Below are 26,717 nucleotides of genomic sequence, written 5' to 3'. Positions count from 1 at the left end.
TCTGCCTTGGTTGTGGGAGGGTGGGGGTCACACATGTGCTCCTTTTTAGCTACCGCCAGTTTAGAAAAAGCCTGTATGGATACAGACTGGGACAGTGATACTGACATGATGCTATCAGAGTAAGTAGGATACAATACCTCTGCAGAAAGGAGGTAATCGAGAGTGCCTTCCTGCATGTTATCCAATGCTTCATTATTTGGGACAAATATGGTGTACGGTCCCCCAACTTCCTCCTCATCTAAGGCATGTCCCACATTGGTTTCCTGCATTTGAGAAATGAAATTTTGTGTCAGTGATCTATCTCAGACAACTACTTAAAGCCATTCTCCAGCAAGCACTTATAGTTCAGATTCCCACTGATTTTACAAAGGACTTAACAGTTTTGGGAAATCCACTAAAGGTTCATACCTCCAGCAGGGATCTGAACTTGCTGTATCTTGGTTGCAGCATTGTCATTATGGTTTGCTGAAAAGAGATATTTTGCTTAAAAATTAGTAAAAAAAATCATAAAGTGGTTTGGGAAACACAAATCCTAACATTAAGAGATCGATTACAGTTGATGTGTACGTGTAGACACACATAAATGGACCTGGTCAACTTCCGTACGTGATGCAAATGTTTGTTGCTATTTAAACAGTAGCTCAAACCTGTATATTCTGAAGCAACTGCTGGCCATCATCATATAGGTCAAAAGGGATAAACTTCCTCATGACAGTAACTGCCCTCTTCTGTAATGAATGAGGAATAAATTTTCATGTACTGGGCTAAGTTATCTGATGTCTTTACCATAAAAGAGGTTAAAAAAAATCAAGATTTTTCCCTTGATTACACACTTACTTCCTGCCTTTCTTCCTCTCTGTAGAAACATTCAGTATTCTATTGAAAACAGGCAAATCATCCCATCCTCTCTGCTGAGATCCTTCTAGTAGAATGAAGGACAAGCCTACAGCACTGACTAACATTTTCTTCTTGGAGGTGACTCTCTAGGGAGCAAAGGGATTGCATTTGGACTGACACCACTTTTACCTGGAATAACTCACCTGGGGGTTGCTCTCAAATGTGGGCTCTATCTTGTCCATGGCTCTGTCGAGGATGTGCACCAGCCCGTTGGAGGCAATTATGTTCCCCTGAATAATTTTTACTTTCTTTTTGCCTCTGTAAAGCTTAAGCTTCAGTTGATTGTCCTAAAATTCCAAAGGAAGATAAAGAATATAGTGTTCTGGGAGGAGTAAGCACTAGACTAGGAGTCCTAAGTCCTTGGGTTCTACCATTTATTGGCTGTGAGACTTTGGATAAGTCACATAATCTAACAGGAGGGCAGAGGTACCTGCTTGGTTGATCTTGCAGGATTTTTGTTAGATAAAATGAGATAATGTGAAGTTATTGGTGACAATCAGATTATGTGGGTAAGGTATTATAGTGCTTTTCTCCAATAATATGCAAGTTCAACTGCATACGTTATGCAAAAATTTGTTATTTAAACAGTAACTTAAACCCGTGTTCTGAAGCAGTTGCTGGCTGTCATAGACTAAGCAATTTACTGTAAATGTATCATTTACATTGTGTGTTGCACAGAGAAGGTGCAAAATAAAAAGATTTATTGAATGAATAAGTAAAGTTCATTCCTTCCTCCACATTATTCCTATAAGTTACAGACTTAGTAAATATTGGCTGAAAAAAATGAATGATGCATGTCCTTGTGAGAAAGGAAGCCACATCTTCATATGTGTTATTTATATATCACTCTATCTATTCCACCATGTACCTACCATCCATCCATTCATCCATCCATCCGTCCATCCATCCATCTGTCTATTTATCCATCTTTACACTGCAGACTGGCTAAGATTGTAGGCTTTGGAGTCAGGCAGAACCACATTGAACCCTGGTTCTGGCATTTACTGTGGGATCCCTCTACTTTCCCACAGGTAGAACAGGGATCGGGCCAGGACCTCTCCACAAGGTCATTGTGAGTCTTACGTAACGCAAATAAAGATTCATCCCTGTGCTTAGCATGGCAAGACCTCTCGGTGATCCACTGACTGTTGACACATGTGAACGCAATATCAGGCCATAGCCCACACATGCACATCTGTTGACTTGTCACCTCTCCCACTGTCCCTGCTAAGTGGAGTCACAAAAAGAGTTATTTGTGAAAGGGACGGGGTGGTTTTGTTAAAAAACAAAACAAAACAAAACAAAACCACAGAACTGATAGCATTAAGAAAGACAGGAGAAGATGGATGAACCCCAGCAATCTAAAACAAACAGTCCTCTTCCTTCGTAAGAGGAATACTCTGTGCTTATGTTTCCAGGAAACAGGTTGACAGCAGTTTGTCTTCCTGCTGGCCGCCGAGTGTCGTGTGCCTTGAAAACTAAATTGGAGCAGACCAAAATCAAACGCTTTTCGACCCCCTTTACAAAACAGTCCTCCCATTCCTTCCTGACTGTGGAGTCCTGCTTCTTCCTACATAGGAAGACAAACAAGGACAAGGAAAGACCTTTCACAGATACTTTCACAGATCCCAAACCCAAAGAACAAGATCCCCCGGGCATTGGCTTGGAGGACCATTTAGTTCTGTGCATGAAACTCAGAGATTCTTACCTTATCCCTGTTGAAGATTTCCCCTGACATCCCAGTCAAGGTGTAGAAGGTGTCTGTGTTGTTCAAATGCTCTGTGTCCATCTGTCCAGCAATGATGTGCAGTTTTACAAAATACTGAGCAGACTTGCTGTCCATCAAAAGCTCTTTTACCTAAGAAAAGAGAACCTTTTGACCGTTGCTTGAAGGAGAAAATGAGTTTGATAATAACTGCTGGACCTTCTTCAGACCCAAAGACATCAAAGCCAGTGGACCTAACGTGCACCCTGGGCTCTTTCAGACACAGAGAACCTTTCCTGAGCATGACCACCCCAGGCCAGCCCTTAAAGACATGGCAATCGGGAGAGGAGGAGGCAATGCCTAGGATACTCCCAAGCCTGGGAGGCTGCTCCAGCCCTGAATGGATGTGGTGGGGAAAGCACAGCAGTGGGGCCAGGAGGAGCAGGTTGGTGACAGGCACCAAGGAATCTACCTCAAGTCCAGGAGGAGGACAGGCATGAAAGACTGAAGAGAGCAAGCAGAGAGGACTGAGTCAAGATTTCTCAACCCCGCCAGACCAAATTGCTATCTTGGCCCTGCTACACAGTCAACTGTCAACCCACACATAATATTTTTTATTCATGCTGTGCAAACTTTTTATATTAAATGAGAGGGCACCTGCACAGTGACCAGCATGTCGTATTCACTAGGTCTCCCCTCCAACAGAGGAGACATGAGGACATCTCTGAAGGTCAGTAGTAGACAGATTCCTCTCACATAGGTGATGCTGATGGTAGGTTGTGGGGAGGGAGCCTGGAACTTACTGGTTTTTGATTCAATGCAGCAAAAATTCTTATTGTAAAACATCTTGAATTAAGATAACCCAATTTTATCCAAGTCAGTGAGTTCATTACTCACATTAAACCAAATAGAAATATTTCATTGGTAGCACCATGCTTAGGACCCCATCCAACCAGGCCCATTGAATGACATTAACTCAAATAACGGCTGCTCAAACTGGACAGTAAATTTTTCTTCACTCTCTCCTATCACTGTTACACTTATGATGATTTTAAATGAACATTAATACCTAGCAAATGCTTGAGTTTAACTCTTCCTATGGGAAATGAGCAGTTTTGCATTATGGAACTCATTTTTTCTCACATGACTACGTGAAGAGTCTTTGGGGGTTCTCTTGAGGGGCAATGATAGGAAGAGGGGTCCAGGGAGATTTCTGGAGGGCTGATAATTGTCTCTCTGGATGTACAAGTCCTTTTACTTTGAGAAAATTCATTGAGTTGTACACTTAGAGTTTGCGTACTTTCTGAAAGGATGCTTTACTAAGAAATTTGTCCAATATTACCTGCTCTCATTCACTTTGTGGAAGTTAAAAGAACTGATTTCATAGATGTAAAAAGTACAAGGTGTTGGCTGAGGCTAGAAAGGGTAGAGGGCAGTAAAGTGATAATGGCACCACAATACAGTCAGCTAGAAGGGAAAGTTCTAGTGTTCTCGAGCATTGTAGGGGAAAACCATCGATGGAAATTTATAATATTTTCTAAAAAACAGGAAGAGAGGAATCTGAAGCTTTGCAGGACAAAGAAATAAAAAGTATTGGAAGAGATGAAAATTCTAATTACCCTGATTTGATCATTAGGCATCGTATGCACATATCCAAATATCACACTGTCCTCCATATATATGTGCAATTAGGATGCATCAGTTAAAAGTAAATAATGATTTTATCAAAACCCACCGTACTTCCATTAGTAGGTTAATTTTAATAGAGTTTTCCCCGCTTCATTCGAGGAAGTCGTTGCCTCTTCAGGCTTCCTGTGTGTGCCCTTCCGGGTCAGGTTATTTCAAATACTCACATTGAAACCTTTCAGGCCGTTGTCTGAGGGCAGCAGCACAGTGAATGGTCCCAGGTTACTCAGCGGCCAGGCATAAGTTTTGTCTTAGGAGAAGAAATGTTCAAAGAAAGAAGACACCAAGTGGGTCAGCGGTGCACGAAGGGTAAAATCCTGCCGTGGGTCTGTGCCATGGCTGGTCCACCCACGCCCTTCCCTGCTCTGATGACTAGGACTGCCATTTCTAAACAAGTGCAAGACGCCGTGAACCCTTGGCCCACACATTCCACACGACTTCAGAGAGCTTCAAGGCTATCTAGGACGAGTGGGTCAGGCCTGACAAGATCTTCTGACAACTCCAAGGCGCTTGACCCCCTCCCTGGCTTTCTGAGCTGTTGTCATCTCAGTGAGCAAAGATGCAGCCCTCGTCTCCACCCAGGATCAGCTCAGAAGAGTCCCACACTGGGTTTTGTGCTCTGCCGTTGCCGTCTTGAAATGCTTAATATTTGAACAAGGACCTCACATTTTTATTTTACACGGAACCCTGCAAATTATGTAACCAGCCTGCATCCATCACCCCGGGGCTGCTGGGCATCGGGGCAAGCTCCGGGTTCTCGCCCAGGAGGCAGCGTGAACTAGCACTTTGTAATGGGAAGGTGAGAGGCGAACGCGACTCTGTTCAGGGAAACGTATGAAACCCAGTCTGCAAAGGACACTCTGACCTCACCTTCTGCTTGATAGTCTAAGAGTTCTCAGAGGAAGCCCAAGTCGTGACAGGAAGCCCATGGCGTGCCTTGGAAAGAGCAGGCATCGAGGCAGGACGCACATTATGCGTGCAGAGTACAGCACGCACCTGTCAATGGTACTTACCTCTGCAGTTGTGTTCTTTCTAGGACTGGTAAATTCTAAGATAAATGCTGATATTTTAAGGCTTCTGTGATTGGTCAAGTGTGTGTTTTATTTTTATTGATTGGCCAAATGTGTGTGAGTGGAAGGAAGCCTGGTCCAATGCTCTCATTAGCTATAACAGTTAATTCCCAGGGGGAGGTGGGGTCATAGTTCCTAGAAGGCATTTGCAAATGCAAGAGGGTCTTGTAGACTGCCACCCTGCCTGGGGAGCCCGGTGGTGCAGGTTTGTCACTATAGGCAATTAGTGACTTCTGGGCTGAGGGTGTATATAACCATGACTGTTCCACAATTCAAATCACATCTCCACAAAGGATTATGGATACTGCCTCAGGGACTCCATCACCCTCTATTCCCCAGTGTTGCCTGATGACCTTTGTTCATACTTGAAGGTGGCATAAAGTCAAGGAAATCAGTGACTCTCCCTCTTGCCGTTATGACAGGTCTGTCACTCTCTGGTGACCCCAGGACTTGAGCCTCAGCTTTCCACTTGCTAATTCTTGCATTACTAGATCTCTTGGTACAGAGCCGTCTCCTTGAAGTAGCTGTCTGCTCTTTCCCTCTCCCACGTGTGACCCCTCACTAAGGGGCTGGTCCCGGGAGACTAGCTTTGCCTTTTCCTTTCCGAGTGTGTGCGTCTTGCAGGGGTCCTTCCCAAAGGAAGCTGCCGTGGAGCATCCACGGCCATAGCAGCATACCCAGGAGGGAGATGAACGAGGTCAGACTTCCTTGCCATTTTCCTCTGGGGTCAGTGTTTAGTTCTCGGAGTCGCTCCATGATGTTCCCATAGCACGTTGCGCCGTCGCCCACGTAACCTTTATGGCAGGTACATCTGCAGAGAGGATGAAAACACGTTCTCAGGTCTCAGAGCCAGGGACTGTGGGATCACACAGTCCATCACCTCGCGTCACAGATGGGATAAAGAATGTCCAGAATGGGATTGGGAAGAGACCACCAGGGACGCAAACACAAGTGGGCACCCAAGTGCAGCCACTGAGACCCAGGGGGCCTTCCGAGCAGAGTAGTTAATACATTATGCAGATCTGCAAAGAGTAGATGTCACCATGTGCTTTGCCTCAGGACTTTTCACATGCACATCCAGTTTCACTGAAGTGTTTACTGTGGATAGAGATTCCAAGAGTCCCACTGCCCAGCCCCTGAACCGTGAGAAGCTACTGAAGTATGTGGGACAGTGAAGGTTCAGAACTATTGATCTGCTTAGAATACACCTCCTCCACCCCTTCCTGGTGTGATTTCTCAACTCGATGGCCCTCTCTCCCTGTAGATCAGGGTCCCCTTAGGTATACTCTCGTGGTACCCTACAACTCTTCTTATAGCTGCAATAACACCTGCAATTTTATCCTTATCTGGTTATGTGATTAATATCTGCTTACCTACCTAGTATGAGAAAAGAGCAAGGGTAAGGGTTTTATGGGTATTTGTTCATGAGTTACAGTTGTAATCCCAGGATGTAGCAAAGGACCAGGTCCACAGTCGGTGCTTAGTTAATAATTGTATGGTAAATAGGAATCAAATTAAATAGACAGTTAACCAAACCATACCGGGGATATGACTCATGTGTAGAAGAGTGTTCCAAAGAATGACGACATGCTCGCTACCCAGCTGTGCTTCCAAATATGGTCCTGTGGCCAATCTATTTTCAACAAGTTTGTGGAACCGATCTCTGAGAGGCCTATCACCCTCTGCCTGGATTGCTGCAGGAGTCTCCTAACTGGTCTTTCTGCCCCCAAGTCTGGTGACAACTGAATAGGTGCTATGGGGGATGGAGGGAAGTGACTAATCTGCCAGGGGAAACCAGGGACACCTTCTAGGAGAAAGTAACATTTAAGCTAGTTCTGGGAGGGCACCTACCAGTCTCTCAGATGGACAAGTGACTGGGAGATTATTTACTGATGGAGACCTCAAGGCTTTTATAAAGAAGCGACTCTAAACCAGGGGCAACTTTGCTCCCCAGGCAAGATTTGGCAATGTCTGTTTGACATTTTTGGTTGCCACATGGGGACAGGGATCTCTTGGTATGTGGTCAGTAGATGCTGGGAAGCTTCTAAACATCTACAGGGCAGACGCCAGCCCCCAACAACAAAGGATTGTCCTGCCAGAAATGTCTATTCTGTTGAGGCTGAGAAACCTCACTATGAGGAATTACCAAGGTGGAATAATCTGGAAACAATATCTCAATATAAACAAATAACAGTTTCCAATTTAGAAGTCTTTTCTGTCAGTTCTGTACTAAGTTAATTTAAGGCATAGGGTAAGAGGAGATTGGCAACCCTGGGAGTAATCTATTAGTCATCACTGAAAACTAATCCAGCTATAAATTTCGTAAGCTGCATTTGCAGACAACTGTGAACATTGAGACTTGTAACCTTTACCAACCACGAGTATGAGGCCAGTTTCTTGTCATGAGGCCAGTGGTCTGTTTTGTGTAAAGTGGGGAGTCTATTTTAATGTCCTCATGCTGAAGGGAATGCGTGAGACATACATATTTTTAATTTTAATTTCAAATCTCAGTCCGAAGTCTGAGATTTTTATGAGACTGTTTTCTGACTTGAATATTCTCAATTGGACGAGGCAACATTCACAGCCCCGCCTCTTTGGTAAAGTGGGTTTTTATTCCAAGTGTCTTTTGCTGTCTTAAGGCTTTAAAAACACCTGTAAGCCATTTGCACTTTATAAGTTTTGGGTTGGAAGTGATTGCATTTAGGACTGGAGGAGATCTTGTTAGTATTTAGTGTGTCAGTTCATTCCTCACTGACACACTAAATACACGTTCCTCCAAACCCTCACCTATTTCATTGTTTAACCAGCAACAGTTGTCACAACAAGGATGAATAGGACTTGGACCTCTAGGAACCCTGTCTTCTAGTCGGGGACAGAGATCAGTAAGAATAAGAATGGCTAACATTTATTACTAGCTCCTCTGGCAGGCATTCTTCTAAGGGCCTCACTATAGTATTTTATTTAATAAGCCTCATTTATGTGGTGAGCCTCATGTGAGATGAGGAAACAGTCACAGAATCTCACTCAGGATCTGCAGCCTCCTTAGGCAGAGCTGGAGCTCCTGGTTTGTATCACAGGTCTGGAGAGAAGCAGCCCCAGCTGCTCTGGGAGCCCAGAGGGAGGAAATGGGGGGCCAGAAGAGGTATCCTAGAAGACAGGATAGCTGGAGCTCAGGGTTGAAGGACAACGTGCTAGCTTCACTCTCGGGAGGTGGGAGAATGTGTCGGAGGTTGTTCTAAGGAGAAGAAAGAGCATGCGTGAGGGGCGGAGCTGGGAATACTGTGGCCCATTTGAAGACAGTGCAAAGGACACGGGCTGTTGGCATTCCTCACTAAATTCACCTGTTGAAATCCGAATCCTCACTGTGATGGTTTCAGGAAGAGGAGAGGAATGAATTAGCGCCCTTATAAAAGAGACCCCAGGGGGCTCTCTGTCCCTTTCCCACCATGTAAGGATGGCATGAATAGGAGTGAGTGTGGCTATCCGACAAGGGCCCTGGTCAGAATCTGACCACGCAGATCTCAGCCTCCCAGGCTCCTCAACTGTACAGACCTACAAAAATATCACGTCACCAATGTCACTGAAGCCAGAATCAGGGACAGGCAGTTAATGTAGAAAATGGGGAATCAGGTCAAATAGAGGAAATGGAGGCCATGAAAGCCATCTGCCTCTGGAAGTTGGAGACTGCCCCTGGGAGAATGGAATGTCAAGGATCTGCAGAGCCCATTGATTATCAAGTTCACCTGCCCTTATCAAGGACTGCAAGCAAGGAGCTGCTAATTAATGCCCCCTGGGCTCTTGCCTGGCTGAATCACTGTGGCCCTCCCCCTGCCCCATCCGCTTCTCACTTTTTACATCTCACCTGCAAAACCAGGCCTAGTCATGTAGGCAGGAAGGAGAGTAAGAGGGGAGAGGACTGGAGAACAAAAGAGACCTTAACCTATAAAAGATGTAGGGCGCGCTCACTTCTTGGGACTTTAGAACATCAGTCATGGCCCCCTTCTTCCTCCCGGGGAGAAGTCTGTATTATTTCTACTTTTAAATAAAACCTGCTTAATCTGCTTGCCTTGGCTGCTTCTCTAGTGTTCAGACTTCAACAGTAGAGGGAGCAGAACTCGTCACCCGTAACCGGCGGTATCATCACCACCATCCCAAGGGCCTGCATCTCACTGTTCATTGCACTCGTGTGTAGCGGGATGTAAGCCATGCTCTCTGCCTGCTCAGTCTGGGCCCATCTTCTCTTCAGCCAAGTTGAGTTAATTGAGAGAGGTGCTCTTCTCCCCTCTTGCCCCTTACTTCCCACCTCCACTAGTGAGTAAAATAATGAGGTGCCACCGTGACGGGCACGAAACTATTGTGCTTCTTCGTAATGTTGAGAACGGGGTGCCATCCGTGCAGCCCTCTTGTATAAACAAGCTATTCCGTGAACTGGGCCCCCAGGAAGAGGGCGTGCGAGCACCAAGGATCCAGCAGCCGCCGCGGCGCCTTCGAGGGCCAATACAGGTCAAATGGGAGGTGCTGGGCCCCAGGTTTATCAAGGCTGTTCCGAGAGATCTATCTGAGGACTGGTGCAGCTGTCCGGAGACCCCATCTATCAAGGACAGGGGAGCCTCGCCCTGACCCCTCTCCCTCATCATTCCCTCCTTCCCTCCTCCCTGCTCCCTCCAGGACCGTTCAGTTTGGCGGGACCCAATAAGATTCAATAAAGTGGAGGGACCAAACCAAAGGAGGACAATATTTAGCTATCTGAATTTTAACCAATCATGTACAGGTCCTTGGTGTATGAATGCTGAAAAAGCTCTTAAATAGAGCGCTTTCCTCGCCACTTGGGGCGCTCCCCCCCCCCCCCCCCCCCCCCCCCCCCCCCCCCCCGCGCAGCCATTGTATCCTCTAAGGGGCTGGTCGCGGTCCAGGCTCGAGCTTGCTTTAATAGAACCTCGTTGTGTGATTTGCATTACTGTGTGTTCACTTTGACTCTCCGGGGATTAGTCGGAACGGGACCCTAACAGTAAAAATCAAAATGGCAACAATGGCAGCAAGAACCCTCCACAGATCCTAATGCAATACCGGCTGAAGTGGCCTGGAGAGAAACCTCGGGCTGGGTGGGAAGAGTTGGTCCCAGCCTCAGTTCAACCACGACATATCTGCACGGAGGTTTCCATGCCAACACCCTCCCCAGCAGTCAACTCAGCACCTTAGGGAGTGGGTATCACTGTGTTCATTTTATACAAGGAGAAACAGCCCAGAGAGAGGGTGCCACTTTCCCAGGGCCACACACCTGAATGGTACCGGGCTGAGACTTAATCCCCAGTCCTCATACTCTCAATTTCATCCCCTTCCTTTCACATGAGCTGCCTCTGCCCCAGGAGCTTCCACAGAGATGCTCTCACCCACAGCAAAAGCCCTTCTTCTGAAACCTGGAGGCTGGGAAACACTCGCATGCTTATCTACTTTCCAGTCTTGTTCTGCTCCCCTACCATGCGACGTGTCACACACGAGGAGACAGACACCCGCAGGGAGGTCAGATTCCTGCAAGCTCACCAGCCCTTTCTACCCCAGTCACACTGGTCTTCTTCTCTGTTCTGATCCCTTCATACCAAGGTATCAGGCCAGGTCAACATTCTAGAATGCTCTAATGGTCATTATCATGGAAATAATCATTGAGCGTTTTTTGACTAAACACAGATTTACTGAATGCCTACTATGCTCCTGGCTCCTACTATGTGGGGTGAGGGTGAATATAAAGCTGACCAAGACTCATTTCTTTTCCTTCAAGGCATTTACAGCATTGGCTGGCTACCACACTCACGACTTGGAAAAGATGGTGGAACTGTGAAGACTTACTCTGTTTGGCCCGGTGCGACGGTGGTGCAGTTTGCATTCCTGTGACATGGGTTGTTTGATTCACAGATGTTGGTCATACTGCACCCGACTCTAGGCACAAAATTCTGGTAATGCTCCTTACACTCGCAGTGAGACTTCAGTAGGCAGGGAGAGAAAGACAAATTGGATCCTAGTTAGTCACGTGGGCCACCACTCTTTGATCCACACTTTCCTCCTGCCATGAAAGCTAATTCAAATTAGGTCTGAAGAGTGCACTTAAGATAAAAATTGGCCAAAGTATTCAGAAACAGAAATCATGTTTCTATATCTTGCCTGTTGGGATGATCATACCCCTCATGTGTAAAAGTTCTTCAATTTTCTTGTTTTCTAACTCTTGACCTCTCTGGTTTTTGATTGTCTATAGGTGAGTGGAGACTGGCAATCAAATGGGAGGTATTATTGTTCTAGAATAATATCTAGAGAATAAAACCTGGAGTCTTTTGACTACAATCTAGAGTGCTGGACAATGTCTGCAAACATCTTTTAGTTTGTCACAGGGAGAGGAGGATGGCGTTTATAGAGACCAAGGACGCTGTTAAACATTCTAGAATACGCAGAGCCACCCCACAACCCAACAAAGAATCATACAGATCAAATTATCACTGTGTTGCTCTGGAACAATATATGGGCAACAGAGGGCTTCTAAGACTTGAAAATCTACCTTGGGACCCATTTTTGAAGAGACAAGGCACACTTTTAATCTCACTCTCAAGGTCCTGTCATTCATGACGTAAACATGCCTTTTCCCATAAAGGCCCTCATTTTGAGGATGAGGATTTAGGCCCTTGAATTTCTCTGTGAACCTGCCTCAGAAATCGTTAGTGGAAATGTCGAGTGATATGGTTTTCCTCCTTGGAGGAGAGAGATGGCAGATTCTCTACAGAGAATTCCAGGTACATTCTCACTGGGGTGCTGGAGACTACAGGGAACCCGTGGCTATGTTTGGGTTGGACACAGAACCTTTCCTCCTTCCTGAGCAGAATTACTTCCCTCCACTGAGGACTGGATTTGCAGCTCTGGACATAGGAGACACCCATCAAGTACTTGTGATATTCGGAGAGGGCTCTTTCAACCAGAATCCTTAGCAAAGATCTCCTAACTAGGACAATTTTTGTTAGTCAAGGTCCCAATGTGATCTACAGGGGCAATGTCTCACCCCAGGATGCCCCCCACTGCTCCCTGCAACTGCCTGTGCAGTCAACATTGGATCAGTTTTAATCCCTTGGCAACAGAGTTTTGGCTCTGAGAGCCTCCCTTTAACTTAAAAAGACATCGGATGGGGGACTGAAGGTGGAAGTCAATCACACTCACACTAATCTTGGTTAACGTCACCTTGTCAATCTAATTCTGAATTATGTGCTGATTTTGTCCATCACCATCTGGGACTGTGAGGGATGAGAGCACAGGACTTGGGGAGCTGGGAAAGTGTGAGTGTGGAGGGTAGGCTGGGTGGGGAACCACCAGGATCAGACCCTGAGCACACCCAAGGCTGTCCGGAGAGGAAGCCCAAATTCAGCGTCAACGGGAGAAGCAGAAGGCATGGAGGTTGAATGATACCAAGGGCACGGGGCCAGCTTGGGTGAGCTGTCCCACTTCCAGACACGTCAGTTTGTGGTCAGAAGCTCACCTGTCCAGGCCCATCGTATTTGCACACAGTAGACTGTGTAGGGCAGTTTCCAAAGTTAGTTTGGCAGGGGTCTACAGGCAAGCACACGTGGCCATCCCCGCGGTAGCCTGCTTGGCACGCACAACTGTGCCGATTTGGTCCCAGGAACGTGCAGTGAGCCTGAGGGTGGCAGACTTCTTGTAAACACGGATTGATGGCTTGAGAGGCAATGACAAAATGAGAGGCAGTTAGCACAGCAGGGATGGAGGAGGAAAACTGAGCTGGGAGGGATTGTGGCTCACAGGACGTCAGAGCCACAAAGGCAACTCAGCAGTTTAAACAGAGAAATGTTCTATCCCATCCATCTGACCGCCACCCCCCACCAGATAGATTTACATATGGCCATCAGAAATTGTAACTACAGAGATGGGTTGATATGTTACTAATGCCATATTTAGTGTGAAATTAAATATAAAATAGCATGAAAGAAAACACTAATGCTGGTCGAATTTATAATAAACTCTGGGTCCTGTTCAAGGCATCTGCCATATATTAACTCATTTAATGGCAATCTCCAAAAGAAGGTACCTTTATCATTCCCTACTGGTGGAGAGAAATATGGAAGCACAGGCAGGTTAACGGTCACGTAGTTAGTAAAAGGCAGCTCTAGGATTTGAACCCAGGGAGTTTGGTGGTAGAGTTCATCTTCTTAACAGCTATACAATAAGCCTCTCAGAAGGAAAGGAGGCACATGAAGAAATTTTTAAAAAAGAAGCACTACATTTTACACTAATATTGATCTAAAAAGGTATGAAAATTTATAAATATTTTTTTTTATTGTAAACAAATGGGATACATGTTGTTTCTCTGTACATGGCGTAAAGGCATACCATTTGTGTAATCATAAATTTACATAGGGTAATGTTGTTTGATTCATTCTGCCATTTTTCCCTTCCCCCCCTCCCCTCCCACCCTTCCCCTCCATCTATACAGTCCTTCCTTCCTCCATTCCTGCCCCCCTCCCTAAATCCAACTCCAACCCCAACACTAACCCTTCCCACCCCCCATTATGTGTCATCATCCACTTATTAGCGATATCATTCTTCCTTTGGTTTTTTGAGATTGGCTTATCTCACTTAGCATGATATTCTCCAGTTTCATCCATTTGCCTGCAAATGCCATAATTTTATCGTTCTTTATGGCTGAGTAATATTCCATTGTATATATATACCACATTTTCTTTATCCATTCATTAATTGAAGGACATCTAGGTTGGTTCCACAATCTGGCTATTGTGAACTGAGCAGCTATGAACATTGATGTGGCTGTATCTCTGTAATATGCTGATTTTAAGTCCTTTGGGTATGTTTTGATAATTGGAGAAATTGCCATTTATCGAAGACTATCATGTGTGATCTTTTTGCCTGATGCTCTTTATAAATTGCAGCCAGTTACATAGGAAAAGTAGAATTGGTTGCTGGGTTAACATTGAGGAGGCTGCGAGGCTTCTGTTTTCCTGTTAAGTCACCCAAACATCTCAGTGAACAAGCCAGCGGGATTGGGAGTCTACTCACGCTCACAGTGCCTGCTGGTGCCTTTGTAATTGGGAAGGCATTTGCATTCTAGTTTGGTTTCGTCTTCACTGGAAGGTGCACATCTGGAATTTTCTGGACAGTGTAAAGCTGCGCACTCGGGGATGGCTGTTCAGAAAGATGGTTGAGTTGCTTGCATTAGGAGAAGGACCAGTTCTGAAAAACCCCAGACTTTAGCATTTCCTGTCATGACACAGTAATGCAGGCTCATTGCAATGATTTAAAAAACACAGAATACACAAAGTAAAAAAAACTAAGTTTTAATTTTCACTCTCTAGTCCCACTCCCAAGTCATCAATAGCCAACATGGTACATTTAAAAATAAGAGTATGTATATGATTTTATGTGATCTTGTTAAAATACGAGGCAACCTGATTTTTAATTCAACAACACATTGTGGAAGTCTTGAGGGATTTACCTTAATCTCTCAAAACTGCATAATATTTCACAATACAGGTGTAACATAGATAGCTGTCAAGGACTATGAAGAGTCTGACAAGCTAGCCAACTTGTAAGGATAACAAGAATGCTGGTAGAAGATACGAGACTCCTGGGTCAGAGATAAAGGACAGTTATTACATCCAGAGCAGGAGCCAGAGACTCAGCATTTTGGAACCAGTTTATCCAAGCCCAGTTCCCTCAAGAAACTCAAAGAGGGTCAGACTGACATCAAACATGGAATGGATTTTGTTATAGGAGAGGCTCTGAGATATTATTTTTTAAAATAATGGGTCATATATTATTTAGGATTCAGTTGAATAATTATTTTTCTATGGAGAAATTTTTCTATAACAAATTTGAATGAAGAGTTGGAATCATGAAAAGTTAGCTAGTAATAAAGAATAAAGAAATGACACCTATATAAGGAAAAACCACTACCCTAGGACTGAGACGAGTGCCTGAGGGGGAACTTCCTTCCTTCCAGGGCTGAAGTCTAGATGTCTCTGGAAAAGGCATGACCTTGGTCACTGCCAGGAGTTTTTGAAGTTCCTTGATTTTGAGACCTGCTGGAAATCTGCCTTCTTGGGCGCCAGGGAAGATTGTCCACCTGGAGACACCACACTCACAACTCACTCGGTTCCCAGGGAAATCACTGGTCAGTGGGTGCTACTGGAACTAGGAACTATGAAGTCACCTTCTCTGAAGTACAGTGGACCCCTATGTGTGGCTTGGGCAGCTCTGGACCAGCAGGGTGTGGTGAAGGTGTGGTGGCTGGTTTTCCAGGTGGCCAGCTGCAGATCCCTGGGTGCGCATGGGGCTGAGGACAGTGGGTGCAGGACGCCATATCCCTGAGCTGGGCCCAGGCCTTGCTCTCTAGGACTCCTGGCCACGCCATCATTGCCTGAATCAAGCCATGGACAATGCTCAGTGTCAAAATGCTGGAGAAAGTCAATCTCTGCAGTACCTAGCACTGGAGAAGCTGTGTGAGACTGAGCAAAGGAGAACAGTTGTTCTTCAGGACCAGGAGCTAAACCAGAAGCTAGAAAAGAAAACAGCTCCTCTGCTGTTCCTCTGGCACCCTCTGTTGCTAAGCCTTCATATCTTGCTGATTAGCAAAAAGAGAACTATTAGTGAAGTCCATCTTCATTATCACAGAGCAGGCAAAAAGGTTGAATTTGGAGCTGAGAGGATGTATTGATAACTGCCATGGGCAGGAAGTGAGCCTGCCCTTTGTTCCTGAGGGACATATGATGTCTTCCAAGATTATTCAATTCACTAACGTTCTTGGAAAGATATGGGACACAGGGTGGTCAGCGTGTTGCTCTCAAGATGTGCACAGATGTGGCACTCATGGAGAACTGTCTCCCATTAGTGGCCAGTAGAAGCTCGAACTCAGAGCACATCCTTCCACCCCTCCCATAAAGTAGAAGTGGCTGCCCCTTTAGGATGACACTTCCCACCCTCCTTTGCATCCAGGTGGGCTTGTGTGACCAGTTGGCACCGATGGAATAATGAGAGGAAGTTTTAGGTATTTTTCTGCACTTCACCCTCTCCTTTCCTTTCTGTGGCTGGAGGCAAAGCACTCAGAGGAGCCAGAGGATGGAAGAATCACAAGATGGAACAATCTGGATCCCTAGTCACCATGTGGTGGCAAGCTGGCACCAGCTAGGACACCCACACTGGAAGTCATGAGGGTGAGAACTTTGTCTCTGTTGTGTTAAGCCAGAGTTTCCAAATGTCTCCGCTCCTGGTGACTTCTTCTTCTTCTTTTTTTTTTTTTTGGTGGGGGTACCGGGGATTGAACTCGGGGGCACTCAACCACTGAGTCACATCCCCAGCCCTATTTTGTATTTTTTAATTTAGAGACAGGGTCTCACTGAGTTGCTTAGTGCCTTGCTGTCACTGAGGATTGCTTTGAACTTGCGATCCTCCTGTCTCAGCCTCCCGAGCTGCTGGGATTATATTCATGTGCCACCACACCCGGCTTCATGATGTCTTTAGTGTCTCAATAATTGTAGGTGGTGCCTCTACCCACCAAGACATGCGTAATAACTCTGTTTATTAAGCCCAGAACCAAAGAACTTGGTAACTATGTCATGAGAACTTAGTAGCCTTTATGAAAAGTAACATGATTGCTAGAAAGAAAACTATCTCCATTTCCTTCCTAAACAACCGCAAATGAGTCTGTTGGACCCCCTGCATAATTTCTCAAACCTTGGCATCAGATTTGACTCACATTCTCATTCTCATCTCTGATTCCTCTGCACATATATTCTTGCCCTGTAAGCATATGTACCTAGCCCTCCTTTCCTCCAGGGTAGGTCCACTGTGCCGTCCTATGAGCATGCCTTAGAATGCAAGCTGGCCTCCCCGTAGGTTGTAGGAATCCACATTGCCAGTGTCACTGTTCTCAAACGCCTAGAATAGGTTAACCTATATTGGGAAAAAAAAAAAGGAAACCAAACCCAAACAAACCTCCAGAACTACCTCCCTATATCAATGTGGCGTTAATTTGTACTCGTGTGATTTCTCGGGGGTTTACGACCCTTTAAACATTTGTTGCTGGTTTTCGTTTCTTATTCTGAGTAGTTAGCTGCTCTTAGACCTGTTTTCAAAATTGGTTCATGGAATTTATATTACTATAAAACTTCAGCTGTCGTGGGGATTGCAGATATTTTTGTCCCAGCCTCTTGTTTATCTTTTGACCCGACAGAAACAATTTTGACTTGGAGGCCAATCGGACAGCGTTCTCCATGAGGCTGGCTTCTGACTGGGTCCCTGTCTCACTGGGCAGTGACAGGAGTGGTGGGGAAGGAGGCTGCCAGGCCACAGAGGGGCGCCTTCCACCTGAGTGCGGGTTGGTGGTTTGCAAGACCGTCTCCTCCACGGAGAAGGCACAGGCTGTCTTTCACTCACCTTGTTACGTCACCTCAGTGACTTTTCATATAATTTGTTTGCATTTGTTGAATTTCAACCTTGCCTGGGCTTTTCACTTTATAGGAGCCAAAATCCAGCAGATACGTTAAGTGGTCAACGGGACCAATTTCTAAACATCACAGCTCCACATTCACCCTTCAGAACCTGCTCTGCCATCAGCCTGGACCTGTGGGTGTCCCCTTCACGGAGAGATGCTGAGCTTTGCCAGTAGAGGGCGCTGGCGGGACACAGCAGGAGGCAGTCTCACCTCTTCTGGATGCAGGGTGCAGGGTGGTGCTGTGGTGGCTGCAGCTGAATCGTCTCTTCAGGATGCTCTGCCCCAGCTGGGCACCCAGACCGCACTATCTCTCGGTGGCCTCGCATCCTTGGCCTGGACCCACGACCACCTCCCCTGGCCCTCCCCACATAGATGCTGCGTTTTCCAGGCCACCCTCGGCAGCTTCCTCTAGCCCACCAGGCTCAACTCACCAGTGCCCTGGAGGGTTGTCTGTGCCTAGGTGACGGGTCCAATGCTGGCTTGGGCCAAACAGCCAACTTCTCTGCCACCATATCCTCTCCGACAGGGTGTGAATCCAGCCGTGCTGATGGTTATGCTTTGTTATGCTCTTTGTTATGCTCCAGCATCCCTCGAATTGTTCTTGCATGTTTTTTTGCAGCTACTCTTCTACCAGAGTTCACTAAAACCGTATTCAACTTCCCTCGTTTCCATCACCCTGTGGCTTCTCTCTCCTAATGGGACCCAGTGTCATAGACTGTTTAAAGAATTTCCTATGGATTCAAATGATGGGAATCCCACTTCTGTTTACTAGTTTTGTGACCTCCGGTGGGTCACTTAGCCTTGATGAGCCTCTGTGTCCTCTCCCGATGGCTGTGAATGTACTTTACCCTTGAGACTCTGCCTGATCTCCTTTACTAGGTGCCTACTTGTAGCATGGCCCCTGTTGGCTTCCCAGCAGGGAACAAGTCTCCTCCGTTGTCTCCTCCACCCATCTCTCCAGTCACTACGCTGCTTCAGCTCCCTCCCTCCCCTTCCCCACCATCCCCTCCTTTCCTCTTCTTTCCCTTTGAGCATCTCTTTTCAGTTTTGATTTCCTCCGGTGAAACGTGGTGAGGCCCACCCCTGCAGAACCCCAGCAATGGATACAGCGTGGGCCCTGTGCACCGGGACCCGTTTGGTCTGGTGCAGCCTTAAGGAAGCCGGCAGTGCTTACGTTTGTCACAGCTGGGGCCAGTGTAGGCAGAGAAGCACTCGCAGGTCCCATCGCCTGCTAGTCCCCCGTGGCACACGCCATGCACACAGTTGCACACTGCAGGCAGAAAAAAGGCACGTTTCATGATCGGATATGGACAGCCTCCGGAGGCTCCAGAAAGGTCTTATTTTTAGGCAGCTTTCAATAAGAGTCTGTGGGAGGAGGTGGAGGAAACCATGGCTTTGAAGTCCCTGAGACACTAGTTTGAACCTCGGCTTCGTCTTACCTTCCATTTTTCAATGTATAGCATGCGGATAATGATGCCTAGGATTTCTATCCTGAGTCTTTTGGGGTGACATTTTGTGAAATGCTTCTGCTCAGCAGGGGAACAGCCTAGGGACAGCAAGGAGGCCGTCTATCAGCTGACAGCATCTTCCTTTTCAGTCTATTTTCTCCCTTATTAGACTGGAACACCTTGGTGGTCCTTCCTTCACTTTGTGATTTCTTACAGTATCTTTTACAGTTTCTTAGAACAATACCATAACTACATGACTAAATTTTAAAGAAGGACACCTGGCAGGGTCAGGATTAGGATGGGGAGGGTGTCAGGGTGGGGCGCGTTGGAGAGTTGAATCTTGCTTTGGATGAACAGTTTGATGTTTTGTTCAGGAATTTTAAAGTATCACTCCTCGAGGCTGATTTTGTCTCCAAAAGAATTTGGTGGATTCCTAAAACCGCAGAACCTCAGAATGACCCTGTTTGGAAATAGGATTCTGCATCTGTAATTAGTGGAGATGAGCTTACACCAGAAAAGGTGGGCTCTTCATCCAAGGGGACCGGTGTCCTTCTAGGAAGAGAAGATGCAGACCCAAGAGAGGAGGAGGCCATGGGGAGATGGAAGCAGAGTGGGGAGGGAGGCTGCCAGAGCCCAGGAGCACCTGGGGCTACCAGAAGCTGGAAGTGGCAAGGAGGATTCTTCTAGAAGCTCTGAAAGGAGTGTGGCCTGCCAGCACCTTGATTTGAACTTCTAGCTTGGAGAAGGGAGACCATGAGCCACCCAGTTTGAGGAGCTTTGTTTCTGCAACCCTGGGAAACTAACGTGATTCTCTCTCTTGATTACTGATGGGGGGTTTTGGTTCTTGAATTCTGCATCTGAGGCGCATCCCGCTCACCTCCCCTTAGGCCTGGTCCTGTCCTTCCCTTCAGCGAGCACTTGCCGTCTAGCAGGCATTTTGCCGAGCGCTTTGCATGCATTATTTAATTTAATGCTCACAACACTGGGTGAGGTAGGTGTCATTAATACCCCTGCGTTACAGTTGAAAAAAATGGGAGGTCGTCAGCTTATGGTTTTCCTCAAAGACCTGGAGAATTAAATTGGATTTGCAATTGTCAGTCTCCCTTCAAAATCCTCGTGTTACTGTTTCTGTTTGAGCAAAGCACTTGGATGTCCACCCGGGGCTGTAGTCTTTGGATCAGACAAGTTCTGGAGAGAAGTCCAGTTGGTTCTGGAGATAACTGGAGTGAGGACAGGAGTGGGCCGTATGGGACTTAATAATTAGATCATGTTCAATTCAATAAAAAAAATATTTACTCAGCTCCCACCTGGCAGCAGGCACGGCATTAGGCACTAGGTAGATAAATACTCAGGGGAGCCGGACCCTGAGGGATACGGGGATGATCTGCGATCGAGCGCTGCCCCGCAGCTGGTGGAAGAGGGCGGGGCCACAGGAGGCGGGTGGAATGGGTGACTCAGGCACCGTGTGCTGTTCCCCCTGGTAAACTTGCCCTCCTGGCTGCTTGCTGCGGGCCCTGGATCCTGGCACGAGCCTCTCCCTCGTCCTGTCTTCCATTGCAGCCTCTGCACTAGATCAACTGACCTGGCATTGGTGGCTTTCCGAAGCCTCTGACACCACAGTGCAGGGCCACCAGCCAGTGCCAACAGAGCGTCCTTGGGAAGGAGAAGTAAGTGGCAGAGAGTTTCCCAGACGATTGTTGAAAGCCCTTGGTGCTTTGTGAATGGGCCTCAGCAAACTCTAGAGATACATGACACTCGGGTGGTGTGACCTTAAAGTGATCAAAGCCAAGACCATTATGGCCCGAGGGATGGTGCAGACATGCCCCACGGCGGGTCGAGCTGCTCCATCTCCTGTGTTCCCAGTGCATAATTGTTGCTCTCATTTTCAGTTTCTTGGGATAGAGGCCTAATCTTATGCCTTATTGGATCCCCATGACCTGTCTGGGTCTAATGCTCACCAGGGCAGTGGGTACAGTGCTCAGTGAGGACAAAATCCCACAGTAAGAGGCTCAGGAGCCCAGGTTCTGGAGCCAGACACCTGGGGTTAAATCCTGCCTCTGCCCCCACAATGCAGGACGGCCTCGATGACTTCTGCTGCTTATCGGCAGCCTGAGGATGATAATTTGAGGTGTACTGAGGATCCAAAGGGAGTGTGTACGTGAAGCCTCTATCCAAACTGCCTGGCACACAGTAGGTGTGCAGTAAAGACTAGTCACTCATTAACAATTAACAAAGTGGTACTGATTCGGGACTCATGTTAGGGAAAGCGGGCTTTGCCTTCTGCCTTAGCTGGGAGCCATGAGCACCTAGGGCATTGGCAGCAGAGATGAAAACCCTTGGCTGGTGTGGCTCTGAATCATCCCTAACCAATAAACAACCTGGTAGGAGAGTGCTCTGGCAGCAGGGGAAAGTCAGTGTTAAAAATAGACTGTACCTAATAGAGCTGTCCTACTTCCAGGCAGAATCGCCACCTCCCCAGGACTGACACCATGCTGGATGAAACAACAGTGGCATCCAGTGGACGCCTGGCTGACAGGGCTTGCAAGCGCCCCTACCCTTGCCAAGTGGAGCAGCCATCCCTGAGCCATCCATCCATCCATCCATCCATCCATCCATCCATCCATCCCTGGTGGCTTGCTTAGTGGTGGATTTTGTCCTCACTTCAGACTTGCTTCTGGTGATCGAGTGTCTGTGACATGCTTCGTGGAGCTTTGCTATGCTGGCAACTCTGTGATGCAAATGTTATTCCTGTTTTACAGATGAGGAAGGTTGCGGGAGGTTAAGTACTCACCCTGGGTCACAGAGCGGTTGGGGTTGATTTCAAACTCAGGCCAGTCTGACTTCAAGGCCTGTTCTCTTAACCACCATGTTCCAGAGCTGCTCTGTTCAATATGGCGGCCACAGGCCATGCATGGGTACTTAAATTTAAGTTGTGTGAACTAAAATTTAAACTTCAGTCATTAGCCACATTTCTGATACTCATAGTCATACGGTTAATGACTGCTGTATTAAATATTACAAAAATAGAACATTTCCATCATCACAAAGTTCTATTGGATTCTAGAACATAGAGATTTTTTTCCCCTGGGTCCTGGTCAAGTTTCCAACCTCCTGACTTAATATTTTAGGTTTCCAAACCATTTTTATTCTTTTCACTTGTGCTTTCTCCATTGCACAAATAAGTGTGAAGAGAGGCTACTTCCTTTATTTGGAGGAATTTCCGTGCACATCTCTGCCCCTCACATGCTAGTTTCTGGGAGATAACATGGTTCATCTTCCTAATTTTTCATCAGTTTTCCTGTATACTAAGCAGCACTGCATATTCTTTTCTTCCTTCCCATTTAGTATTTATTTGGCATAGTATCTTTTTAGTATTTATTTGGTATATATAATTCAAATTCTAGTAGTATGGTAAGGAAGGGCTGATGTGAAAGGAAACATGTTATTTCTCAAGATATGGTTATGAAATAATCTTTTGTGAGTTGGTGAAGAAATAAGATTAGGGGAAGCCAGGTAGTAATAATAATAATAGTTAATATTTATTGTGCACAGATTATCTCATTATGTATTCCCTAAAGGAGGCAATGTTATTTCTGTTTTTTAGATTAAAAAATACACAAACAGCATGAGAAAGCGTGGTGAACACATCCAGGTTCTCACAATTAGTAGCCCTTGAACTGAGACCCAGTCTGACAGGAAGGCTGAGGCTCTAACCCTCCACATGCTACCTCCCAAAATCAGGTTTCTGAGTCAGGACAACATTGCTGCAGTGAATTAGCTATTCATTCATTCACTTACTCACTCATTCATTCACTCATCCAGCCAACAAAAGTTGTGAGAGTCTATCCTTCAGGCAGCTCCGTGGAAGGTACTGGGGATAAAGACACCATGGTGTCTTACCTTTAAGGTACAGGTTGGAATGAAGCAACGCCTCCACCATTGCAGATGAAATACACTACAGAGTACGAAAACTTATGGGGGTAGTGTGTGAGTGTGTGTGTGTGTGTGTGTGTGTGTTTGTAGGAATTCTTGCAAACATTCCAATCAAAGTGGTCTACCAAACTTTGTTTTTTTCCATAGAAATAGAAACAAAGTGGTATTAGGGAAAGGGCACCCAGGATGCTCCTTTGGGGAGCTATGGCTGTGGCAGACATGGTCCCTACCACACCTGCAGTCCCTGGGTCTTGCTGATTCCATGCATCTCAGTTAACTTCCGGCATACATAGCTCTTTGCCTGAGAGTTTGGCATGAGCCTCAGGATGGGTGTTCACACTGAGTACTCGCTGATGCTGGAGGCGTCAAGGAATTGACAGCTTTCTCCTGATAATTGTGTGTATTAGTTTCTTGTTGCTGCTGTAACAAATCACCACAAACTTAGTGCTGTGGTGTGTGCTTGTCCCTCAAGGGTTTATATATTGGAGGCTTGGTACTCTGTGTGGTGATTGTAAGAGGTGGTGGGACTGTTAAGAGGTGGGGCTTAGGCTGGGCTCGGTGGCACATGCTTGAAATCCCAGCAGCTCAGGAGGCTGGGTCAGGAGAATCATGAGTTCAAAGCCAGCCTCAGCCAAAGTGAGGCACTAAGCAACTCAGTGAAATCCTGTTTCTAAATAAAAACTGCAAAATAGGGCTGGGGATGTGGCTACGTGGCCAAGTGCCTCTGAGTTCAATCCCCAACATCCCCCACAAAAAAATAAGAGGTAGGGCTTAGTGGGAGGTAATTAGGTTACTGTGGTGTGCCCTTGGAAGGGATTGATGTAGTTCCCTTGGGATCCCAGTTAGGGGCTGGGAGAGGGGTCACTGTAAAAGAGCAAGACTGGCCCCTCTCCTCCCTCTGGCTTTTTGTCATGTGATCTTTCGCTCTCTCACACATTTTGGCTATACCATCTACCTTGGTGTAATGTAGTGAGCAGGGGCTTTGCCAGAGCTAGCACTATGCTGTTTGGACTTTGCACCTCCAAAATTGTGAGCTGAGTAAATGTCTTTTCTTTATACATTATTCAGTCTCAAGCATTTTGTTATAGCTATGGAAAATGAACCAAGACATTTAGTCTCTTAAAACACCACAAATTTATTGTCTTACATTTGTGGAGGTCAGAAATTCAAAATCAATCACTAAAATCAAGGTGTTGGCAAGGTTGGTCCTTACTGGGAGGTTCTGGGACAGAATCTGTTCCCTTGCCTTGATCCACTTCTAGAGGCTGCCTGTGATCCATGGTTCCTGGTCCACTTCCAACTCCACCACCAGCAACGGCTGGTTGAATCTTCCTCACATTGTATCTCTCTGATGCTGAGTCCCCTGTCCCCTTCCTACACATTGAAGGACCCTTGTGTTACATTAGGCCCACTTGGATAATCCAGGACAACCTCTTGTTTTAAGATCTGCCGATTGGCAACCGTAACTCTCTCTGCTACCTTCTTTCCCCTTTGCCATGGAAGGTGGCATATCCCAGGCGTTGGAGATTAGGATGTGGGCATCTTTGGATAGGCGTTGCTCCTACCCCTGTGGCCCCTTCTCCCCTCGGGTAAGATAACTCCAAGATGGTGTGCCTTTTATTTCCCCATGACACTTCCTCAGGGAAGTGCTTCCTGGGATCACCTGCCAAAAAAATATAACTTAAATCTTTGTCTCAAGGGCCACCTCTGAGCACAATAAAAATGAGAGGTTGAATGAGCCAGTCTCAGGTCTGTGTTCTGACTGTGGAATGGACAATCTCTAACTGCTGCAGGCATTTATTTGTGAAAATAAAGGAAAGGAAGGGGGAATATTAGAATGCGGGGGACCTGTGGTGGAACGAGAGGTCCCTGGATCTATACTGAGACCAGGATCCAGAAAGACCTCAGAGAAAAGCAGGGAACAGGAGCCCAGGGAGTGGAATCCACATGCCTCCCAAGCAGACCGGAAGGTGTCCTGGTGAGGGGCGACAGCAAGTTCCCTCTCTCTCTCTCTCTCTCCCTCCATCACTGTGTTTATCACATTTGTTATCGACTTTGGTTTTCTCTCTGTACACTTGGCTGTGCAACCACATCTTGGCTACAGGTTCAGGGTTCTCCCTTACAGAACAGTCTCTCTGGGGACTTTCCGCCCTCACAGATGCATTGATTATGCAAAAATCCACCTACCTCCGGAACAGTTGGGGCCAAACAAGTTGTCATCAGCGCAGGTTTCACAGGCTGCTCCACCAAACCCCTCCTGTAGAACAGCCACCGTGACATTAGACCCAAGGTGACCTGCGATATGTAGGGAGCCCTGGGGCTTCCCACTGTGGACTGGTCAGTGTTTATTCTCAAGTACCCCTTTGCTGGGCTCTGTCCTCAAGCTCCTCTCTGGCACTTTTCTTATTCTTGCTGTTTTTTTGTGATAATGCCGACATGAGGATCTGTGTCATCTCTTTGCTAAGGATCTGGGGATCTGCAGAACCAAGCTGCTCTGTCAGCTCCAAAGACATAAATAGACAGCAAGTGCCAGCAGTCACAAAGCAGTTTCACCCAAGGGCGCTGTGAGGAGCTTTTGGTTTTGCATTTCCGAAGGCAATTGAGCTCAATCCCTTTCAGAAAGATGTCTTTGTGTTTAAAGCCTCTATGCCTTGCAACTTGCAAAGAGTCATTTTCATGAGATAAAGAAATTCTTCCATCAGCAGAGCTAGTGGATGGTGCAGGATGCTGAGGAAGCAGTAAAGGGCAGTCCTCAAAACAGCAGGGATTATTAATAGTAACAACAACAACAGTTTCTATAGCCCTGGAAAGTTTCACAAAATATCACCACACATGTGATCACACTTGATTTCTCTGATAAACGTTATTGCATAGATCTTATTTTGGACCCATTTTACAGATGCATACTGAGCAGGAGCAGTCAGTGAACTCACCAGAGGGTCCCCAGCCTCTGAGAAGATTATTTTGTCACAGATTGCAAGTTCTTTTTACCAACACTGCTACCTCTCAAAGACACCACTGTGTGTGCCCGTGTTTAGGGAGGATCCCAGGTGCCAGGGAGAGGGGGACATGTTCTGAACTCACCTGGCAGGAGCAGCTCCCATTTCCTTCCATGCCTTCAGCACAACTACCCCTGCCACTGCAGGGTGACCCGGCTCCTCCTGGGCACTCTAGGGAACCAAACAGCCCAGAATCATTCTTTTGAGACTGCACAGGAACATTCTGCAGGTATGCATGAAGCACTTACTATGTGCCCGCTAGTGTGCTAGTTGCCAGAAACCAGAAATATTTGACAACCCTGTTGGTGTCACCTAGGGCTTCGCAGGGGAGGCAGACAGGAATGTGGGTGACTGTCAGTGAAGTCAGGTGCTCTAGTAGAAAGCACCACCCTCTGTTATGTCTTCCTGAGCCTCTGTCACACACTTTGCAACCTGCAGAGTGCCGGCTATTGCTGCTGGTTAGCAGGTGAGGAGACTGAAATA

The 26,717-nt window shown here is 46.6% G+C and overlaps 1 protein-coding gene across 1 annotated transcript in view; it reads right to left on the bottom strand.

The window, feature by feature from the left end:
• Stab2 (stabilin 2) overlaps positions 1 to 26,717 on the bottom strand; it is a 155,650-nt gene that overhangs the window by 108,326 nt on the left and 20,607 nt on the right. The window contains 12 exon segments of the mRNA XM_047551615.1: positions 138 to 263; positions 409 to 465; positions 1,041 to 1,184; positions 2,606 to 2,755; positions 4,456 to 4,538; positions 6,036 to 6,169; positions 11,203 to 11,336; positions 12,869 to 13,065; positions 14,422 to 14,547; positions 19,029 to 19,124; positions 25,423 to 25,492; positions 26,320 to 26,405. Of these exon segments, the coding sequence (XP_047407571.1) occupies positions 138 to 263; positions 409 to 465; positions 1,041 to 1,184; positions 2,606 to 2,755; positions 4,456 to 4,538; positions 6,036 to 6,169; positions 11,203 to 11,336; positions 12,869 to 13,065; positions 14,422 to 14,547; positions 19,029 to 19,124; positions 25,423 to 25,492; positions 26,320 to 26,405 (1,403 nt within the window).

The sequence above is a fragment of the Sciurus carolinensis genome, chromosome 4, assembly GCF_902686445.1.
Source record: "Sciurus carolinensis chromosome 4, mSciCar1.2, whole genome shotgun sequence".
Lineage (NCBI taxonomy): Eukaryota > Metazoa > Chordata > Mammalia > Rodentia > Sciuridae > Sciurus > Sciurus carolinensis.
Note: the sequence above shows the minus strand (reverse complement) of the source record. Positions and strands in the feature narration are given on the sequence as shown.